Here is a 19,423-nt window from a genome sequence, read left to right as displayed (position 1 = left end):
TTCCTGCCTGTGGCCATCAAACTTTAGAACTCCTCCCTTGGAGGGTCAGACACCCTGAGCCAATAGGCTGGTCCTGGACTTATTTCCACTTGTCATAATTTACTTATTATTTAATTATTTATGGTTTTATATTGCTATATCTCTACACTATTCTTGGTTGGTGCGACTGTAACGAAACCCAATTTCCCTCGGAATCAATAAAGTATGTCTGTCTGTATTTGGAATCTATTAGTTGCTTTCTTTGATGCTGTTGTCACATGTTTCAGGACATCTTGTGTTACAAATTGGCTTTGTTATTCCTGCCATTTCCATTTACAGTAATTTCCTTGAAGTACTAAGAAGTTTATTCATTCACTCAGTCACAAGATTGAAACTAAACTGTGTCTTAAAAGTTACCCATTGCTTATTTCAATAAGTTCAGCCAGAATTAATTACTGGAAAATATTCGTACTCTTTGATAATAAACTTCCTTCAATGTCTTCAGGGTGCAGGACAAGATAAATTGGGAATCTATGTTAAATCTGTTGTAAAAGGTGGAGCTGCTGACATGGTAAGAAGATTTTATTTTTTTCTGATTAATAAGAACTCATTTAAGTGCCATTGCACAGATAAATTCGAACAGCATTCCTAAGCGGAAAATTTCCTGCAATTTTGTGAGGAAAAATATACATAATCCAAGAAATTTTATTTTTATACTTTCTGAATTGAACTCTTTGCCAGCCATTATGGCATGGCATCCAAGATGCAGGAAATGCAGAATAATCTCCAGAGATCCCCAAATGAGATGGCAGAGCTGGGTCTGATTGAGAGAGATTTAGCATATTTATTCCTCTGGTTATTGAGTGACAATACTGCCAGCTGTTTCCATCTATACTTCAGCAAATTTATTGCTTGGTTGAAGATGAGTTTCCAAGAGAACATAACGTACAATTTCATCAGCTTACTGGAGAAAATTGTCAAGGCTACTAAGGTGGTCTTGCATTTGGATTGTAATAATTGGAAGCTGAATACAGTGGCATGCAAAAGTTTGGGCACCCATGGACAAAATTTCTGTTATTGTGAAGAGCTAAGTGAGTAAAAGATGACCTGATTTCCAAAAGGCATGAAGTTAAAGATGACACATTTCTTTAATATTTTAAGCAAGATTACCTTTTTATTTCCATCTTTTACAGTTTCAAAATAACAAAGGGTTAGTTATCAGGACTAACCAAAAGGAAAGATAGTAAGAGATTTGAAATTTCAATTCTCTTTTTTTCCAAATTTCTTACTATCTTTCCTTTCGGTTAGTCCTGATGAAGGGTCTCAGCCCGAAACGTCGACAGCGCTTCTCCCTATAAATGCTGCCTGGCCTACTGTGTTCCACCAGCATTTTGTGTGTGAAGATGAAAAGAGGATGGCTTCTACAACAGGTTAATGATCCAAAACACACCTCAAAATCCACAGTGAACTACTGCAAGAGGTGCAAACTGAGGGTCCTCACAGTCCCTTGACCTAAACATAATTAAAAATCTGTGGATAGACCTCAAAAGAACAGTGCGTGCAGGATAGCCCAAGAATCTCACAGAACTAGAAGCCTTTTGCAAGGAAGAATGGGTGAAAATCCCCCAAACAAAAATTGAAAGACTCTTAGCTGGCCACAGAAAGCGTTTACAAGCTATGATACTTGCCAAAGGGTGTGTTACGAAGTACTGACCATGCAGGGTGCCGAAACTTTTGCTTTGGGCCCTTTTCCTTTTTTGTTATTTTGAAACTGTAAAAGATGGAAATAAAAAGGTAATCTTGCTTAAAATATTAAAGGAATGTGTCATCTTTAACTTCATGCCTTTTGGAAATCAGGCCATCTTTTACTCGCTTAGCTATTCACAGCAACAGAAATTTTGACCATGGGTGCCCAAACTTTTGCATGCCTCTGTAGCTGGCATCTATTCAGTAGTTTAGTTTTGATCTGAAGGAAACCTGGTGGCGATCATTGTAGCAGCTCAGTAAGCAGTATAAGAACGCTGTTAAAGTAATAATACAAATTAGCTTGACTCCTGAATTAACTACATGTTATTTTTTTTTATTGAAAACCATTGCATGTTATGGAGCAAGCTGACAAAGTAGCGATGTATCCAGAGGATCCTCTTTAGTACTTAAATTGACCAAGTCTTTGTGAGGTCAGAAGAGGGTGTGTAGAGAAGTTTGTTTATAATATTAATGGTAAGACTCTTGGCAGTGTGGAGGGTCAACGAGATCTTGGGAGACATTCAAAATGCTGCAGAGGTTTACAGTGTTGTTAAGGTGTATGGTGTGTTGGTGAATTAATCAAAATTCATCTACCATGGGATTGAGTTCAGGAGCTGTGAAGTAATGTTACAGATATATAAGACCGTGGTCAGACTCACTTGGAGTACTGTGTTCAGTTCTGGTCACCTCACTACAGGGAGGATGTGGATACCACGGAGAGACTGCAGAGGAGATTTACAAGGATGTTGCTTGGATTGGAACCTTATGAGAATAGGTTGAGTGAACTTGGCCTTTTCTCCTTGGAACAATGGAGGATGAGAGGTGACCTGATGACGGTGTATAAGATGATGAGAGGCATTGATCATGTGGATACCCAGAGGCTTTTTCCCATGGCTGAAATGGCTAACACAAGGGGGCATAGTTTTAAAATGCTTGGAAATAGGTACTGAGCAGATGTCGGGGTAAGTTTTTCACGCACACGGTGGGTGTGTGGAATTCCCCACCAGCGTCACTGGTGGAATCGGATACAATAGGGTCTTTTAAGACCCTCTTAGATAGGTGCGTGGAGCTTAGAAAAAAAGAAGGCTCTGCACTAGGGAAATTCAAAGCAGTTTCTAGAGTAGGTTTTGTGGTCGGCACAACATTGTGGGCTGAAGGGCCTGTAATGTGCTGTAGATTTTTTGTGTTTTATGTTGACTGGTATACTTCTGAACATTTGTTAGGACACATTTTAATTGACTAGGTCAATTAGAAATATTCACAAACAACAAGGCTTACTGTTAGCAGAAAAGAAGGGCAGAATTGCTCTGATTTGCTCTACATTATTTATCTTCAAGACTGAAAATGCTACTTTGGATTAAGAATGGTCAAGTGATCAAAAATCAGTGTGATTAACTGAGTTTGGTGCCAAAACCAAGTGAGATTGTGTAGGGTTCATTGCTTGGGCCCCAGTTCATAATCTGTAATCAGTGATTTGGATGAATAGGCCAGGAGTAATATGTTTAGCCTTGTTAATTATGTGAATTTTGGATGCTAGAGAGATGTGGAAAGGATATAGGGAGTCTTTAAGGGGATAAAAGTAGGCTAATTGAATTGGTGAGGCCATGGCAATTACAACATAGAAATACAAAGCCATCAACTGGTTGAAATAAAATCGGTTAAGAAAGTGTCTTTAAGATAAGATAGAAGTGTTGGTGTTTATTGGAAACCAGAGTCATGAAAAGCTAATGTGCATTAAACAGTTGAGAGAGTAGATGGTATGCTGATCTGTATTGCAAAAGGTCTTGTAAAAGTAATGATGCTTTAATGCAATTACATAGGATCCTGGTGAGGCTGCACCTGCAATACTGTATGCAGGCCTAGTCTCCCTACCCAAAGAAGAACATTATACACCACATGATGGCTCACAAAATTGGTTCCTATGATGGGGATTGCCCTTTGAGAGATTAAGCAGACTTGAATACAATTTCCACAGTACTTAGCAGGTTGACATAAAGTTGATGTTTCCTCTAACTTGAGTTTGTAGAACAGGGTCACAGACTCAAAAATAGGGAGTGACCATTTAGGACAGATAATAAATATAATCATCCAGAGAGCAGTGAATCTTTGTTATTTCCTACCTAAGAGAGCTGTGATGGCTCAGTGACTAAATGTATTGAAGAGAAGACTGATGGATGTTTGTATATTAAAGGAATCAAAGGTTGGTATAGGGGTGTAACACTGGCATGAAAGATAGTTTCATATATGTGTTTTATCTGAAAGTTGCTGCAAAACTTTTATTTAATTCTATCCAAATCATGATAAGTTACTTCTATCTGCAGGATGGTCGTTTGGCAGCTGGAGATCAGTTACTTAGTGTTGATGGACGCAGTCTCGTAGGGCTTTCACAGGAAAGGTGAAGTACTTCCTTGCAATTTGCTTAAAACATGATGAGCTCAACTCAAGTGTTAGTAACATGATCTTTGAGTCCAAATGTTCACACCCTCTTCACCTGCAATAAGAGTGTCATATGGGGAGGCAGTTTTTCTTGTACTAACTTCAAATATCTCCTGATGGTCCATTGATGTATTTTTAAAAAATCAGGGGTCAGTCTGGGGGCCGGGAGTGGAACTGCATGCTCTAAGTAGGAGAAGACAGCATAAACTTTTTTATTTGGTCAGTTGTATTATAACCATATAACAATTACAGCATGGAAACAGGCTATCTCGGCCCTTCTAGTCCATGCTGAACGCTTACTCTCACCTAGTCCCACCAACCTGCAGTCAGCCCATAACCCTCCATTCCTTTCCTGTCCATATACCTATTGAATTTTACTTTAAATGACAATATCGAACCTGCCTCTGCCAGTTCTACCAGAAGCTCGTTCCACACAGCTACCACTCTTTGAGTAAAGAAATTCTCCCTTGTGTTACCCCTAAACTTTTGCCCCTTAACTCTCAACTCATGTCCTCTGAATCTCCCCTACTCTCAATGGAAAAAGCCTATCAACGTCAACTCTATCTATCATCCTCATAATTTTAAATACCTCAAAATAAGCCCACCCTCAACCTTCTACGCTCAAAAGAATAAAGACTTAACTTGTTCAACCTTTCTCTGTAACTTAGGTGCTGAAACCCAGGTAACATTCTAGTAAATCTCCTCTGTACTTTCTCTATTTTGTTGACATCTTACCTATAATTTGGTGACCAGAACTGTACACAATACTCCAAATTTGGCCTTGTACAATTTTAACATTACATCCCAACTCCTATACTCAATGCTCTGATTTATAAAGGCCACCATACCAAAAGCTTTCTTCACCACCCTATCCATATGAGATTCCACCTTCAGGGAACTCCGCACTATTATTCCTAGATCACCCTGTTCTACTGCATTCTTCAATGCCCTACCATTTACCATGTATGTCCTATTTTGATTATTCCTACCGAAATGTAGTACCTGACACTTATCAGCATTAAACTCCATCTGTTATCTTTCAGCCTACTCTTCTAACTGGCCTAAATCTCTCTGCAAGCTTTGAAAATCTACTTCATTATCCACAATGCCACCTATCTTAGTATCATCTACATACTTACTAATCCAATTTACCACCCCATCATCCAGATCATTAATGTATATGACAAACAACATTGGACCCAGTACAGATCCCTGAGGCACACCACTAGTCACCAGCCTCCAACCTGACAAATAGTTATCCACCATTACTCTCTGACATGTCCCATTCAGCCACTATTGAATCCATGTTACTACTTCAATATTAATACCTAACGATTGAACCTTCCTAACTAACCTTCCGTGCAGAACCTTGTCAAAGGCCTTACTGAAGTCCATATAGACAACATCCACTGCCTTACCCTCGTCAACTTTCCTCGTAACCTCTTCAAAAAAATTCAATAAGATTTGTCAAACATGATCTTCCATGCACATATCTATGTTGACTGTTCCTAATCAGACCCTGTCCATCCAGATAATTATATATACCATCCCTAAGAATACTTCCCATTAATTTATCCACCACTGACGTCAAATTCACAGGCCTATAATTGCTAGGTTTACTCTTAGAACGCTTTTTAAACAATGGAACAGCATGAGCAATACTCCAATCCTCCGGCATCATCCCTGTTTCTAATGACATTTGAAGTATTTTTGTCAGAGCCCCTGCTATTTCTACACCAACTTCCCTCAAGGTCCTAGGGAATATCCTGTCAGGACCTGGAGATTTATCCACTTTTAAATTTCTTAAAAGTGCCAGCACTTCCTCCTCTTTAATCGTCATAGTTTCCATAACTTCCCTACTTGTTTCCCTTACCTTACACAATTCAATATCCTTATCCTTAGTGAATACCGAAGCAAATAAATTGTTCAAAATCTCCCCCATCTCTTTTGGCTCCACACATAGCTGTCCACTCTGATTCTCTAAGGGACCAATGTTATCCCTCACTCTCCTTTTGCTATTAATATAGCTGTAGAAACCCTTTGGATTTACTTTCACCTTACTTGCCAAAGCAACCTTGTATCATCTTTTAGCTTTTCTTATTTCTTTCTTATGATTCTTTTTACATTCTTTATATTCCTCGAGCACCTCATTTACTCCATGCTGCCTTTATTGATTGTAGATCTCTCTCTTTTTCCAGACCAAGTTTCCAATATCCCTTGAAAACCATGGCTCTCTCAAACTTTTAACCTTTCCCTTCAACCTAACAGGAACATAAAGATTCTGTACCCTCAAAATTTCACCTTTAAGTGACCTCCATTTCTCTATTACAATCTTCCCATAAAACAAATTGTCCCAATCCACTCCTTCTAAATCCTCTCACATCTCCTCAAAGTTAGCCTTTCTCCAATCAAAAATCTCAACCCTGGGTCCAGTCCTATCCTCCTCCATAATTATATTGAAACTAATGGCATTGTGATCACTGGAACTGAAGTGCTCCCCAACGCATTCCCTCTGTCACCTGACCTATCTCATTCCCTAACAGGAGATCCAATACTGCCTCTTCTCTAGTTGGTACCTCTATGTATTGCTGCAAAAAACCATCCTGCACACATTTTACAAACTCCAAACCATCCATCCCTTTTACAGAATGGGCTTCCCAGTCTATGTGTGGAAAATTAAAATCTCCCACAATCACAACCCTGTGCTTACTACCAATATCTGCTATCTCCTTACAAATGTGCTCCTCCAGTTATCGCTCCCCATTAGGTGGTCTATGATACATCCCTATAAGTGTTACTACACCTTTCCCATTCCTCAATTCCACCCAAGTAGTCTCCCTAGACGAGCCCTCTAATCTATCCTGTCAGAACACTGCTGTAATATTTTCTCTGACAAGCAATGCAACACCTCCCCCTCTTGTCCCTCCAATTCTATCACACCTGAAGCAATGAAATCCAGGAATATTTAGTTGCCAATCACACCCCTCCTGCAACCATGTTTCACTAATAGCTACAACATCATATTTCCAGGTATCAATCCATGCTCTGAGCTCATCCACCTTTCTTACAATACTCCTAGCATTAAAATAAATGCATTTAAGAAATTCTCCTCTTCTTCCTCTTTGTTTATCTCTTAACAGTGCAAACAAGTTTACTATCTTCTTTTTCTTCCTTCTCCCATACATCTGTTCCTACACTGTGGTTCCTCTCTCCCCTTGTATCTATTTTAAATCCACTGGAGTCTCTCTAGCAAACCTACCTGCAAAAATATTTGTCCCCCTCCAGTTCAGATGTAAACTGTCCTGCCGGAACAGGTCCCTGGAAAACTGTCCAATTATCTATAAATCTGAAGCCCTCCTTCCTACACCATGTCTTCAGCCATGTGTTGATCTGCGCTATCTTACTATTTCTAAACCCACCTGCACGTGGCACTGGTAGCAATCCTGAGATTGCTATCCTGGAGGTCCTGTCCTTTAACTTGGCGCCTAACTCCCTAAACTCACCTTTCAGGACCTCCTCACTCTTCCTACCTATGTCATTGGTCCCTACATGGACCACAACATCTGGCTGCTCACCCTCCCTTTTGAGAATACTGAGAACTTGGTCCAAGATACCGCGGACCCTGGCACCAGAGAGGCAACATACCATCTAGGATTCTCGATCTCTTTCACAGAACGTCCTGTCTGTCCCCCTAACTATCGAATCCCCTATCACTACTGCTCTCCTCTTTTCCCTCCTTCCCTTCTGAACTGAGGGTCCAGTCTTGGTGCCAGAGACGCAACCACAGCAACTTGTCCCTGGTAGGTTGTCCCCACCAACAGTATCCAAAACGGTATACTTATTATTGATGGGAATGGCCACAGGAGTACTCTGCTCATTCTGTCTAATCCCCTTCCCTCTTCTGACAGTCAGTCACCCAGCTACTTGTCTCCTGACTCCTAGGGGTGACTATCTCCCTGAAACTCCTGTTTATTTCTGCCTCTGCCTCCCGAATGATTCGAAGTTCATCCAGCTCCAGATCCCTAACACGGTTTGTCAGGAGCTGCAGCTGGATGCACCTTTTGCAGGTGTAGTCATCAGAGACAATTGTGCTCGCCCTGACTTCCCACATATTGCATATGGAGCACTCAACTGCCCTAACTGCTGCCTCCATTACCTATTCCTAAGCTAATTAGATTAATTAAAGGAGCTTACCTGACCTTACCTCACTTGGAGCGAGGCTCGTCCTCAGCCTCTTTTCGCTTTTTAAATTCTCCCACTGATCTCAGAGGCTGACTTTCACGCGCTTGTGCAGTCGTGTCCAGTTCAAACCTCGCCTCTGCCTGTTCTTGCCAAAGCCTGTTGAGCCAAAGCCATCCCACTCTGCCTCAGTCTACTCCAACGATGGCCGCTGTATATGGCGGTCTTTTTAAAAAAAAACCTTTGGCACGCTATGTCACGCCTGTGCAGTCTAGCCTCTTTTCCCCAATCAGTTAAAAAAAACAGCTTCTCTCGGAGATGCCTTTACTTCTTCCCTCTCTGCCTCTTGTTTCGAATTAAAAGTATTCTAATACTGCAAACTGAAATATCCCAGAAGTTTGTCAATTATGATTTCAGTCAATTTTAAACTATAATTAAAATTTTATGGAAATGTTCTCTTTCAGGGCTGCGGAGCTAATGACAAGAACAGGTTCTGTGGTAACCTTAGAAATAGCAAGACAAGGAGCCATTTATCATGGTTTGGCTACTCTACTTAACCAACCTTCTCCAATGATGCAGAGAGGCAAGTTCTGTATCAAGATTTTAAAACAATATATTAGTCTTGTACTTTCCATATATTTACTGTATTAGGACATAGAAATATCTTTTTGCTTTAAGTCCCTGGCCAGATCTTATTCTTATTCCCTACATTTCTGCAAGTTATTACCTCCTGCGTGCCTACCAGCTTTTGCTTTAAATTTTCAATAAGGGGTAATTTACAATGGTTATTTAACCTCCCTGAACATCATTGGCACGCGAAGAGAAACTGGAGCATCCAAGAGACATCATCAAGTCTTTTGGAGTAAAATAAGCAAATTCCGCACAGTAGCAGCCAAGATCAGGTTTAAATCTGGATTGCTGGAGCTTTGAGATGGCAGCAGTAACAGCTGTTCTGTGCCAAGCGAGGCTCTTAAAAATCCTATGGTGCTGCATCTTTTCAAGTTAAATAATGTTTCTTTGTCCTTGGCAGTTATTATGTTCATAGCTTTCTTTTTAAAGCTTCCAGGTAAAAGTAAAAGGACCAGTGGTTCTGTTTAAGATCCAAATGTTCTTATGGTATCCGTTTCCAAGATGCATTAACTAGTTAATTTTAGATCTAGCTGTCTCTAAAACCAATTGCTTTATTTGTTGTCTTTATTTGTTGTCTTTACTTCCAAAATAGTTTATCATGTGATGAAATGCTAAGGAATGTTTTATTTTACTACCATCATTGGCCAAAACTTCCTAGAAGCAGTGAGCTATTCTTGAATCATTCAATTTCCTGGTATAGCTGCATTTACACTGGAATGAGTATTTGGAGACTTGGTTCTCCTCATCATCATTGTAGCATGTTGACTTGCACCAACAGAGTACATTCAGCAAATTGCAAACTTTACAGGAAATTATTTGATTTTGCTGGGAGTTCAGAGCCTTTGCAGTGCTTGAGGGAATCTAGCTGTTTAGAGAGGTTAATACTGGAATTTCTGACGGAATGGGACAAGTTAAAACATATCTTAGATTTTAGATTGTAGATTTAAATATATTGCCTGTTGGAATACTACTATTTGTGCCTAGGATATTTATATTAAATATAATTTTAATGAGTGGTATTGAGCTTGATATGCTTTGCAAAATTAGGATAAGATACGGAAAAGGCCACTTGTTCTATTCTTAATTCCTTCTGGCTTTATATGATGGGGTTACTGCTTACACTGGGCATATTCTTAATTTAAGATGTTGGGGTTGTGTGTTTGATGTCAGTAGGAAAAGGGATCATTGTATTAAATTAAATAGATTTGAAAAGGATAATTAATGGTTTTGTTTGTCCCACTTTTTTTATTTCCGATTACTACTATCATTTGTTTCCATTTTAACCAGATTGAGTGGACTAGATTCAGATATACGAACATCGAAATGTACAGTGAAATGTGTTGTTTGCATTAACAACCAACGTAGCCAAGGATGTGCTGGGGGCAGCCTGCAAATCTTGCTACACAATCCAGCACTAACATAGCACGCCCACAATGTTCAACACAATAACATAAGCAGCAACAACAACAATAGAATGAAAGCAAGACAGCCAACAGCAGTATTAGCTCTCTGAACCCCCAGTTCTTGATTGGATTCTGACTCACGGTAATTGGGCCTCCACCCTCAATCTCTGACCCAGCTGTTTTCACTTAACTTACAACTTAATGCAAATTAATTTTCATATTTTCAATACCTGAATCATTCAAGTCAGAGTAAAATATTCCAAGTTACAAGTTCTATGGGTAATCCCGTGACGTTCATATTTTTCTTGATGAAGATTTCCATTATTTTCTGCTTTTATATTAATATTTGAACGGATGATTTTTTCAGATGGGTATTTTCAAAACAATTATATTCCAAATCAGGTTAAATTGTAAAATATCTCCTGATATTTTCAGCTTCTGATCGCCGTGGCTCAGGTAAACCTCGCCCAAAGAGCGAAGGTTTTGAATTGTACAACAATAACCCTCAGAATGGAACACCGGAGAATTCACCAATAGGATGGACTGAATACAATGAACCAAAGAAACCATCTGGGGATGACAGATTATTGAAAAACCGAGTAGACCATCGTTCTAGTCCTAATGTGGCAAGTAAGTAAGAATTATAGCATAGATCTAGCTACATATTCACTATTGTCAAGCACATTGTGGTTCATAGGTGGTAAGTAAATGTAATGGATTTTATAAAGCCAAGACAAAAATTCCCTGCCGTATTTTCAGAATTATTATTTGAGTACTTCCAGTTTATTTTACATGCAAATTGATCTGAATGTTTCCCCTGGTTTTCTCTTCAAGTTCCTGTATATGGCGATTTACACTGTTAATTGAGGGTTTATATAGAAAGTTTTTTTTGTTTTTCGGATAGTATATTTCTCTAGGTGACTATAGGAGCAAGCTCAGGGAGATCCAGGAAGGGCATACAATGAGTGTCTTCATGTATGAAAATGTTGGTCATTGATCTCTCCTTTACTATATGACACCAGACAATGGATGCTCAAAGGTGAATGTCAGAAGCTAAGATTTTTAGCTACTTGGTATTTTCTTTACATTCAAATAGTTACATTGATTAAAAATTCCAAAGCTAGTTCCAGATTAGATTTGGAAAGAATGTTTGTTTCCAACGATGAAGGCTAATTCCCTGATAACATAGACATAATAAGGATATTAGATGCAGCATGTAAGGAATTTTTTTGTTTAGCTTTAGAAAATAAATGATGCTAATATTGATGACATTTGCACATATTTTGTCTATTGACTATATTTAAATTGTAACATGCTATAGATTTCTATGTTCTATATTCTAAAACACAGCATGCCCACAATGTATTAACTCCAACCGTAATGTCTTTGGATTCTGGGAGGAAACCAGAATATCTGGAGCAAAGTCACATGGTCACAGGGAGAACATACAAACTCCTTTCAAACAGCGGCGGGAATCAAACCCCAATTGGTGATCACTGGTGCTGTAAGGCAATCATGATAACCACTACACTACTGTGCCGCCATCTAGCTAAAGAGGATTTAGAAAGTATATCAATCGCAGGTATTTTCACTAATGCGGGTGAAGGTGATTGACCTGGTGGGTGGGTAGTTTCTGAAATTATACCTTCCTTCCACAATGTTACTTTGTGCTCCTGATGCAGTGCTTTGAGATTCTTAGTGTCATCCAGAATGTACTTTCTATACTTTGAGTGACTGTAGGTCAGAGTTTCTCAGGAGTCAATGGCGCCATTGTATTTATATACCTCATGAGTGTATCCTTGAATCTTTGTCTCTGTCCACTTAGTAATCACCCACAACAGAGCTCAGAATAAAGTTTTGGGAGCCGTTTGAGATTAAGGCCTGGTTGCTGGATTTACCCATTGAATTTAGACAATTTTGTAGAGGGGCTATTTTTCCTGGTGACCTGATGTATGCCATAAGTAGTCCAGGCTTCAGAAGTGAATAAAAGGCCAGGGGCTGCTGCTGTCCAGTAGATCATGCGCTTATGCTAGGTCTTGGGTATTGTAACTCTTGTCCTCATCAACTAAAGATTGATCTTGGTTATTGAAGGTAGTGGTGAATGTCACCAACTACATCTGCATTCATCAAGATGTGAAAAATAGTCTGCACTTCCAGCAGAAATGCCAAGAACAGAAAACTAAATTAGTGCTACAATTGTATGAATTGTATCAATTGTATGAATGTCAAAAGGCATTCAAAATTTGTTTTGATGTGATTATTCTCCAGTGCAAATTTAGTAACCCCCAGTTCTAATGAAGGATCTGTGATCTAAAAACATTGTTTTTTGAGATGCTGCTGGATATGCTGAGTAATTTCTGGTTTTAGATTTCTAGCTATGGAATATTTTTATTTTATGCTATTAGTAATCTCTGTATTCTTGATAATCAGAAAATGAGGAGCATGGGGAGCGTAGAGGCTAAGATCTTTGTTATGATGTTTTGGTGGCTGCTAAATTCCATATTCTAAATCACTCTGATCTTCTTGAGTCCATTCCCATTAATTTGTCCCCGATGATGCTACTACCCAAATATCATTAAAACTAATTGATATGAATCCCCAATTATCAGAATAAATTACCACATCCGGGAATGTGCAGAAATAATCAGAGGTAAAAATTCAGTTCCACTTAAATTTAAAGTGCACTAAAAGTTATCACTTCTACCATTGCTATTGTGGACACACGGTCAGGTACGTTTATTCCTGGTATTGGTTTGCTCACCGCCTGCCACAGATTTGGTCAAACAGCTACAGTTACAAGAAAGTATTTGAACCCTTTTGCAATTACCTGGTTTTCTTCAATAACTGCTCATAAAATATGGTCTGATCTTCATCTGTTACAATAATAAACACACCATCTGCCTAAACTAATAACACACTAACAGTTGTACTTCTCGTCAGTAGTGAATACACCATTTGAATTCAGGTGTTCCAATCAGTGAGATGAGATTGGAAGTGAGGGTTGTAGAGGTACCCTGCCTGATTTTAAAAAAAGTTTACTGACAGAGCCTGATCTTCTCAAGAAAGATCTGTTTATGTGCCTTGATCAAAATAACTTTCAGAGGACAATGGAAGAATTGTAGAGATGCATGAAGCTGGAAAAGGCTACAAAAGCATTTCTAAAGACCTGGCTGTTCATCAGTAAAAAGGGCACTGCACACCAATACCAAAACCTCATCCCAGCTGTGGAAGGAGCGTCATGGTTTGGGATTTTGCTACCTCAGGGCCTGGACAGCTTGCTATAGTTGAGAGAACAATGAATTCTAAATTGTATCAAGACATTTTATAGGAGGATGTCAGGACAGTGGTCCATCACCTGAAGCTTAATAGAAGTTGGATGATGGCAATAAGACAATGATCTGAAACATAAGAGTAAATCAACAACAGAATGGTTTAAAAAGAAGAAAATTTGTGTTTTGGAATGGCTGAGTTAAAGTTCTGACGGTAACCCAAATGAGATGCAGTGGCATGACCTGAAGAGAGGGCTGTTCATGCAAGTTATCCCAGAATATTGATGAACTGAAACAGTTGTATGGAGGAATGGTTTAAAATTTCTCCTTGCCATTGTTCAAGTCTGATCAGCAGCTACAGGAAATGTTTGGAGTTTATGGCTGCTAAAGAAGGCTCTACTAGTTATTAAATACAAGCGTTAACATACTTTTTCCTGTGAATGATTAAACAATGTGTTTAATAAAGATATGAAAAGTAGTTGTTTGCGTTATTTAGGCAGATTGTTTGTCTAGTACTGTGACTTAGAATTGAATTGATTTAATTTCTTACATCCTTCACATACATGAGTAAAATTCTTTGTTACATCTCTGTCTAAATATGCAATGTGCAATCATAGTTATTTTTTAATAAATAGAAAGTCAATGTAACATAGAATTACATTCAAATCAGCATTAGTTGATCTGTCCGATGACCTGGTGGAAGAAGCCGACCCAGAGTCTGTTGGTCCTGGCTTTTGTGCTGCGGTACCATTTCCTGGATGGTAGCAGCTAGAATAGATTGTGGTTGGGGTCCCCAATGATCCTTTGCGCCCTTTTCTTCCACACCTGTCTTTATAAGTGTCCGGAATCATGGGAAGTTCACAACTACAGATGTGTTGGGCTGTCTGCACCACCCTCTGCAGAATCCTGCGACTAAGAGAGGTACAATTCCCATACCAGGCAGTGACGCAGCCAGTCAGGATGTTCTCAATTGCGCCCCTATAGAAAGTTCTTGGGATTTGGGGGCCCATATCAAACTTCCTTAACCATCTGAGGTGAAAGAAGTGCTGTTGGGCCTTTTTCACCACACAGCTGGTGTGTACAGACCATGTGAGGTCCTTGGTGATGTGGATGCCAAGGAACTTGAAGCTGTTTACCCTCTCAACCTCAAATCCATTGATGTTCACAAGGGTTAGCCTGTCTCCATTCATCCTGTAATCCACAACCAGCTCCTTTGTTTTTATGACACTGAGAGAGAGGTTGTTTTCTTGACACCACTGTGTCAGAGAGATGACTTCTTCCTTGTAGGCCACCTCGTTATTGTTTGAGATTAGGGCAATCAATGTAATATAGTCAGCAAATTTAACTAGCAGATTGGAGCTGTGGGTGCGTCACAGTCATGTGTATACAGAGAGGAAAGAAGGGGACTTAGTACGCAGCCCTGAGGGACTCCTGTGTTGAGAGTCAGAAGGGTGGAGGTGAGGGATCCCACTCTTACGACCTGACCGGAACTCCAGGATCCAGATACACAAGGCAGGGTCAAGGCCAAGGTTTCTGAGCTTCCTGTCACACCTGAATGAAATTGTTGAATGCTGAACTGTAGTCCAAGAACGGCACTCTCACATAAGCATACTCCTTCTCCCGATGTATAAGGTCAGACCACATTTTGTGAGCAAGTAATTGCAAAGGGTTCACAAGCTTTTTCTTGTAACTGTATGTCCTTCAGGATTTGGCTAGCACAGTTAATGCTGTCAATCCAGTCTAGTGATGGGCATTTAATTCCCCTGCACCTAACCCAGAGTGCTCTGTGCCCTTGGTTTTTCTTTTTCAATCTTTTTATTATTATTATTAATATCAATGTAATAAAATTGATACATAGATAGTGGGATTACAAACATACACATTTCAACTGCACATGAAAGAATACATAAGCAATAGTTACAGTATAAATGAGTCTTCCCAAATCATGGATGATAGAAATAACAAATAAACAAGGCAAACCTAGGTATATCATAATATATATATATTAAAAAAAACAAAAAAAAGAAAAAAAATTATGCAAAAAAAATGAATCTAACAATCTAATAACTAATAAGGAAAAAAATGAAAAGGAAAAAGAAAAAATGAAAAAAAGGGCTGTTTATAATATCTAACAAAAATACAGAATCGTCAGTGTCATCAACTCCAATCCACTCAACATATGTAAAATCGAAACTGGAAAAACAAATAGGCTTGGAACAGGGTCATATTACATCATATGAAAATATTGAATAAATGGTCTCCATATCTTTTCATATTTAATAAAAGTATCAAATACATTTCTAATTTTTTCTAAATTTAGACATAACGTAGTTTGAGAAAACCAATGAAATACGGTAGGATTAATTTCTTTCCAATTCAACAAAATAGATCATCTAGCCATTAATGTAAGAAATGCAATCATTCGACAAGCGGAAGAGGATAAATGGAGTGAGTCCTTCATTGGTAAATCAAAAATTGCAGTAATAGGATGAGGGTGTAAATCAATGTTCAATACCGTGGAAATAATATCAAAAATGTCTTTCCAATATTTTTTCAAAAGCAGACAAGACTGGAACATATGAGTTAAAGACGCTATCTCAGAATGACATCTGTCACAAATAGGATTTATATAGGAATAAAAATGAGCCAATTTATCCTTGGACATACACAACCTTAAACTGTATTAATGAATGTTTGGCACATATAGATGATGTATTAACTAATTGAAGAATTTTATCCCAATTCTCAATAGGGATAGTAAGGTTAAGTTCTCTTTCCCAATCATTTTTAATCTTATAGAAGGGCTCTGAACATATCTTCATAATTATATTGTAGAGTTTTGATACTAGCCCTTTCTGAGAAGGATTTAGTTCAAACAAATTCTCCAAAATACCTGAAGACACAAGATTTGGAAAGGTAGGAAGTACAGTATTTAAGAAATTCCTAATCTGTAAATATCTAAAAAAAAATGAAATCTAGGCAAATTATATTTATTAGATAATTGTTCAAAAGACATAAAACAATTATCCAAAAATAAATCGGAAAATCATAGTAATCCTTTAGTCTTCCAAGCTGAATAAGCTTGGTCTATAATAGAAGGATAAAAAAAGCAATTGGATACAATAGGAATATTTAAAACAAACTGAGTCAACCCAAAAAATTTCCGAAATTGAAACCGTATACGTAAAGTATGTTTAACTATTGGGTTGTCAATTCATTTCTGCAATTTAGAAAGAGCAAAGGGAAGAGAAGACCCTAAAATAGAACCCAATGAAAATCTTTGTACAGATTTAATTTCCAGCTTCACCCAATGAGGGCTAAAAGATAAATCCCAATCCTTTAACCAACATATCAAATATTGGATATTGACTGCCCAATAATAAAATCTAAAATTAGGCAATGCCAATCCACCTTCCTTACCTTCTGTAAATATTTTTTACCTAATCTAGGATTTTTATTCTGCCATATATATGAGGACATTTTTGAATCAACGTTAGCAAAAAAAGATTTCGGAATAAAAATTGGTACTGCTTGAAATATATATAAAAACTTGGGTAAAATAACCATCTTAATAGCATTAATCCGACCTATCAGAGATAAAGATACTGGTGACCATTTAGTAAACAAACATTTAATCTGATCGATTAAGGGGGTAAAAAAATTAACCTTAAATAAGTCCTTATAATTTTTTGTGATTTTAATCCCTAAGTAAATAAGAGTCATTAACTAATTTAAAAGGTAAATTTCCATAAATTGGAACCTGTCTATTTAAAGGAAACAATTCACTCTTATTAAGATTTAATTTATACCCAGAAAAATTACTAAATTGAGCCAACAATGATATAACTGCAGGAATAGATTTCTCAGGCTCAGAAATAAATAATAATAAATCATCTGCATATAGTGATAGCTTATGTATATCCGTCCCACGATTAATGCCAAAAATGTTCTGTGATTCTCTGATAACAATTGCCAAGGGTTCTAAAACAATATCAAATAATAATGGACTAAGAGGACAGCCTTGTCTAGTACCCCGAAATAAACGAAAAAAGGGAGATCTTTGATTGTTAGTAAGCACCGAGGCTACTGGAGTATGATATATCAGTTTAATCCAGGAAATGAATGTCGGACTAAAATTAAACTTCTCAAGCATAGTAAATAAGTATGGCCATTCAACTCTATCAAATGCTTTCTCCGCATCTAATGAAATGACACATCCTGAAGTGCTATGTGAAGGAGTATAAACAATATTCAATAATCTCCTAACATTGAAAAAAGAATAGTGATTTTTAATAAAACCAGTTTGATCTTCCGAGATAACTTGAGGTAATACCTTCTCTAGCCTGGATGCCAGTAACTTGGAAAAGATCTTGGAATCTACATTCAATAAAGATATTGGTCTATAGGATGCACAGTCAGTAGGGTCTTTATCTTTCTTCAAAATTAAAGAAATGGAAGCTCTATAAAAAGATTGTGGCAGATTACTCAATCTAATTCTTCAAAAACCCTGCATAACCAAGGAGAGAGAGTAGCGGAAATACACTTTAAAAATTCTACTGTATACCCATCTGGACCTGGTGCTTTCCCAGAATTCATAGAGGAAATAACCCCTTTAATTTCTGCATCCGTAATAGGAGTTTCTAATATTGAAAGATCATCTGATGATAATTTTGGAAAATTCAATTTCCCAAGAAAATCATAAATGGTATTATAATCATGAGGGAATTCAGAATGATACAGGGAGGTATAAAAATCTTGAAAAGATTTGTTTATCTCATCATGCTTAACTGTCAGATCCCCATTCTGCTGACGAATCTTAGTAATTTGACGTTTAACCAAAGCATTCTTCAATTGACTAGCTAACAGTTTACCCGATTTATCACTATGTATATAAAAATCAGATCTGGTTTTCATTAATTGATTTTCAATCGAAGATGTAAGTAATAAACTATGTTCCATTTGAAGTTCAACCCTTTGTAAAGCTCCTTACTAGGAGTAGTCGAATATTTCTTGTCAATCTCTTTAATTTTATCAACCAATAAAAGAGTTTCCTTCTTAATGTGTTTTCTCAGACCAACGGAGTAGGAGATAATCTGTCCACGTATATATGCTTTAAAAGTGTTCCGCAAGAAATATCATTCGTGGAATTAGTTGAAAAGAAGAAATCGATCTGTTCCTTCATAAATTTAATAAAATCCGGATCTTGCAGTAAGGTAGAATCAAATCGCCATTGCTAGCACTAGAAGCTGTATCCGTAAATTTAATAGAAAGTTTTAATGGAGCATGGTCAGAGATGGCTATAATATCATAATTTCAACCAATTACCAATGGAATAAAACAAGAGTCAATAAAAAAAATAAATTCTCGAGTGGGAATGATAAACATGTGAGAAAAATGAAAACTCTTTGTCCTTAGAATGCCGAAATCTCCAAATATCAAAAATTCCATTATTAGTCAAAAAAGAGTTAATATAAGTGGCCAACTTATTAGGTAAAGTCTGAGTAAATGTAGATCTGTCCATCAAAGGATTTAAACAACAATTAAAGTCACCACCCATTATTAACTTATATTCATTTAGATTAGGTAGAGAAGTAAATAAGGACTTAAAAAAAATCGGGATAATCCACATTTGGAGCATAAACATTAACCATAGCAACCTTTTTGTTAAAAAGTAAGCCAGTAATTAACAAAAATCTACCATTAGGATCTGAAAAAATATCGTGTTGGACAAATGCAATAGAGGAGTCAATAAAAATTGAAACTCCCTTTACTTTAGCATTC

General features: G+C 37.6%; 1 protein-coding gene across 4 annotated transcripts in view; it reads left to right on the top strand.

Annotated features, from left to right (window-relative positions):
* afdna (afadin, adherens junction formation factor a) overlaps window positions 1-19,423 on the top strand; it is a 234,439-nt gene that overhangs the window by 171,233 nt on the left and 43,783 nt on the right. For all 4 annotated transcript variants that reach the window (XM_059986542.1, XM_059986541.1, XM_059986540.1 and 1 more), the window contains 4 exons: window positions 485-550; window positions 4,047-4,120; window positions 8,805-8,923; window positions 10,809-11,003. In XM_059986542.1, coding sequence (XP_059842525.1) covers window positions 485-550; window positions 4,047-4,120; window positions 8,805-8,923; window positions 10,809-11,003 — 454 coding nt within the window. The remainder of the gene's footprint in view (window positions 1-484; window positions 551-4,046; window positions 4,121-8,804; window positions 8,924-10,808; window positions 11,004-19,423) is intronic.

The sequence above is a fragment of the Hypanus sabinus genome, chromosome 12, assembly GCF_030144855.1.
Source record: "Hypanus sabinus isolate sHypSab1 chromosome 12, sHypSab1.hap1, whole genome shotgun sequence".
In the NCBI taxonomy this organism is placed as follows: Eukaryota; Metazoa; Chordata; class Chondrichthyes; order Myliobatiformes; family Dasyatidae; genus Hypanus; species Hypanus sabinus.
Note: the sequence above shows the minus strand (reverse complement) of the source record. Positions and strands in the feature narration are given on the sequence as shown.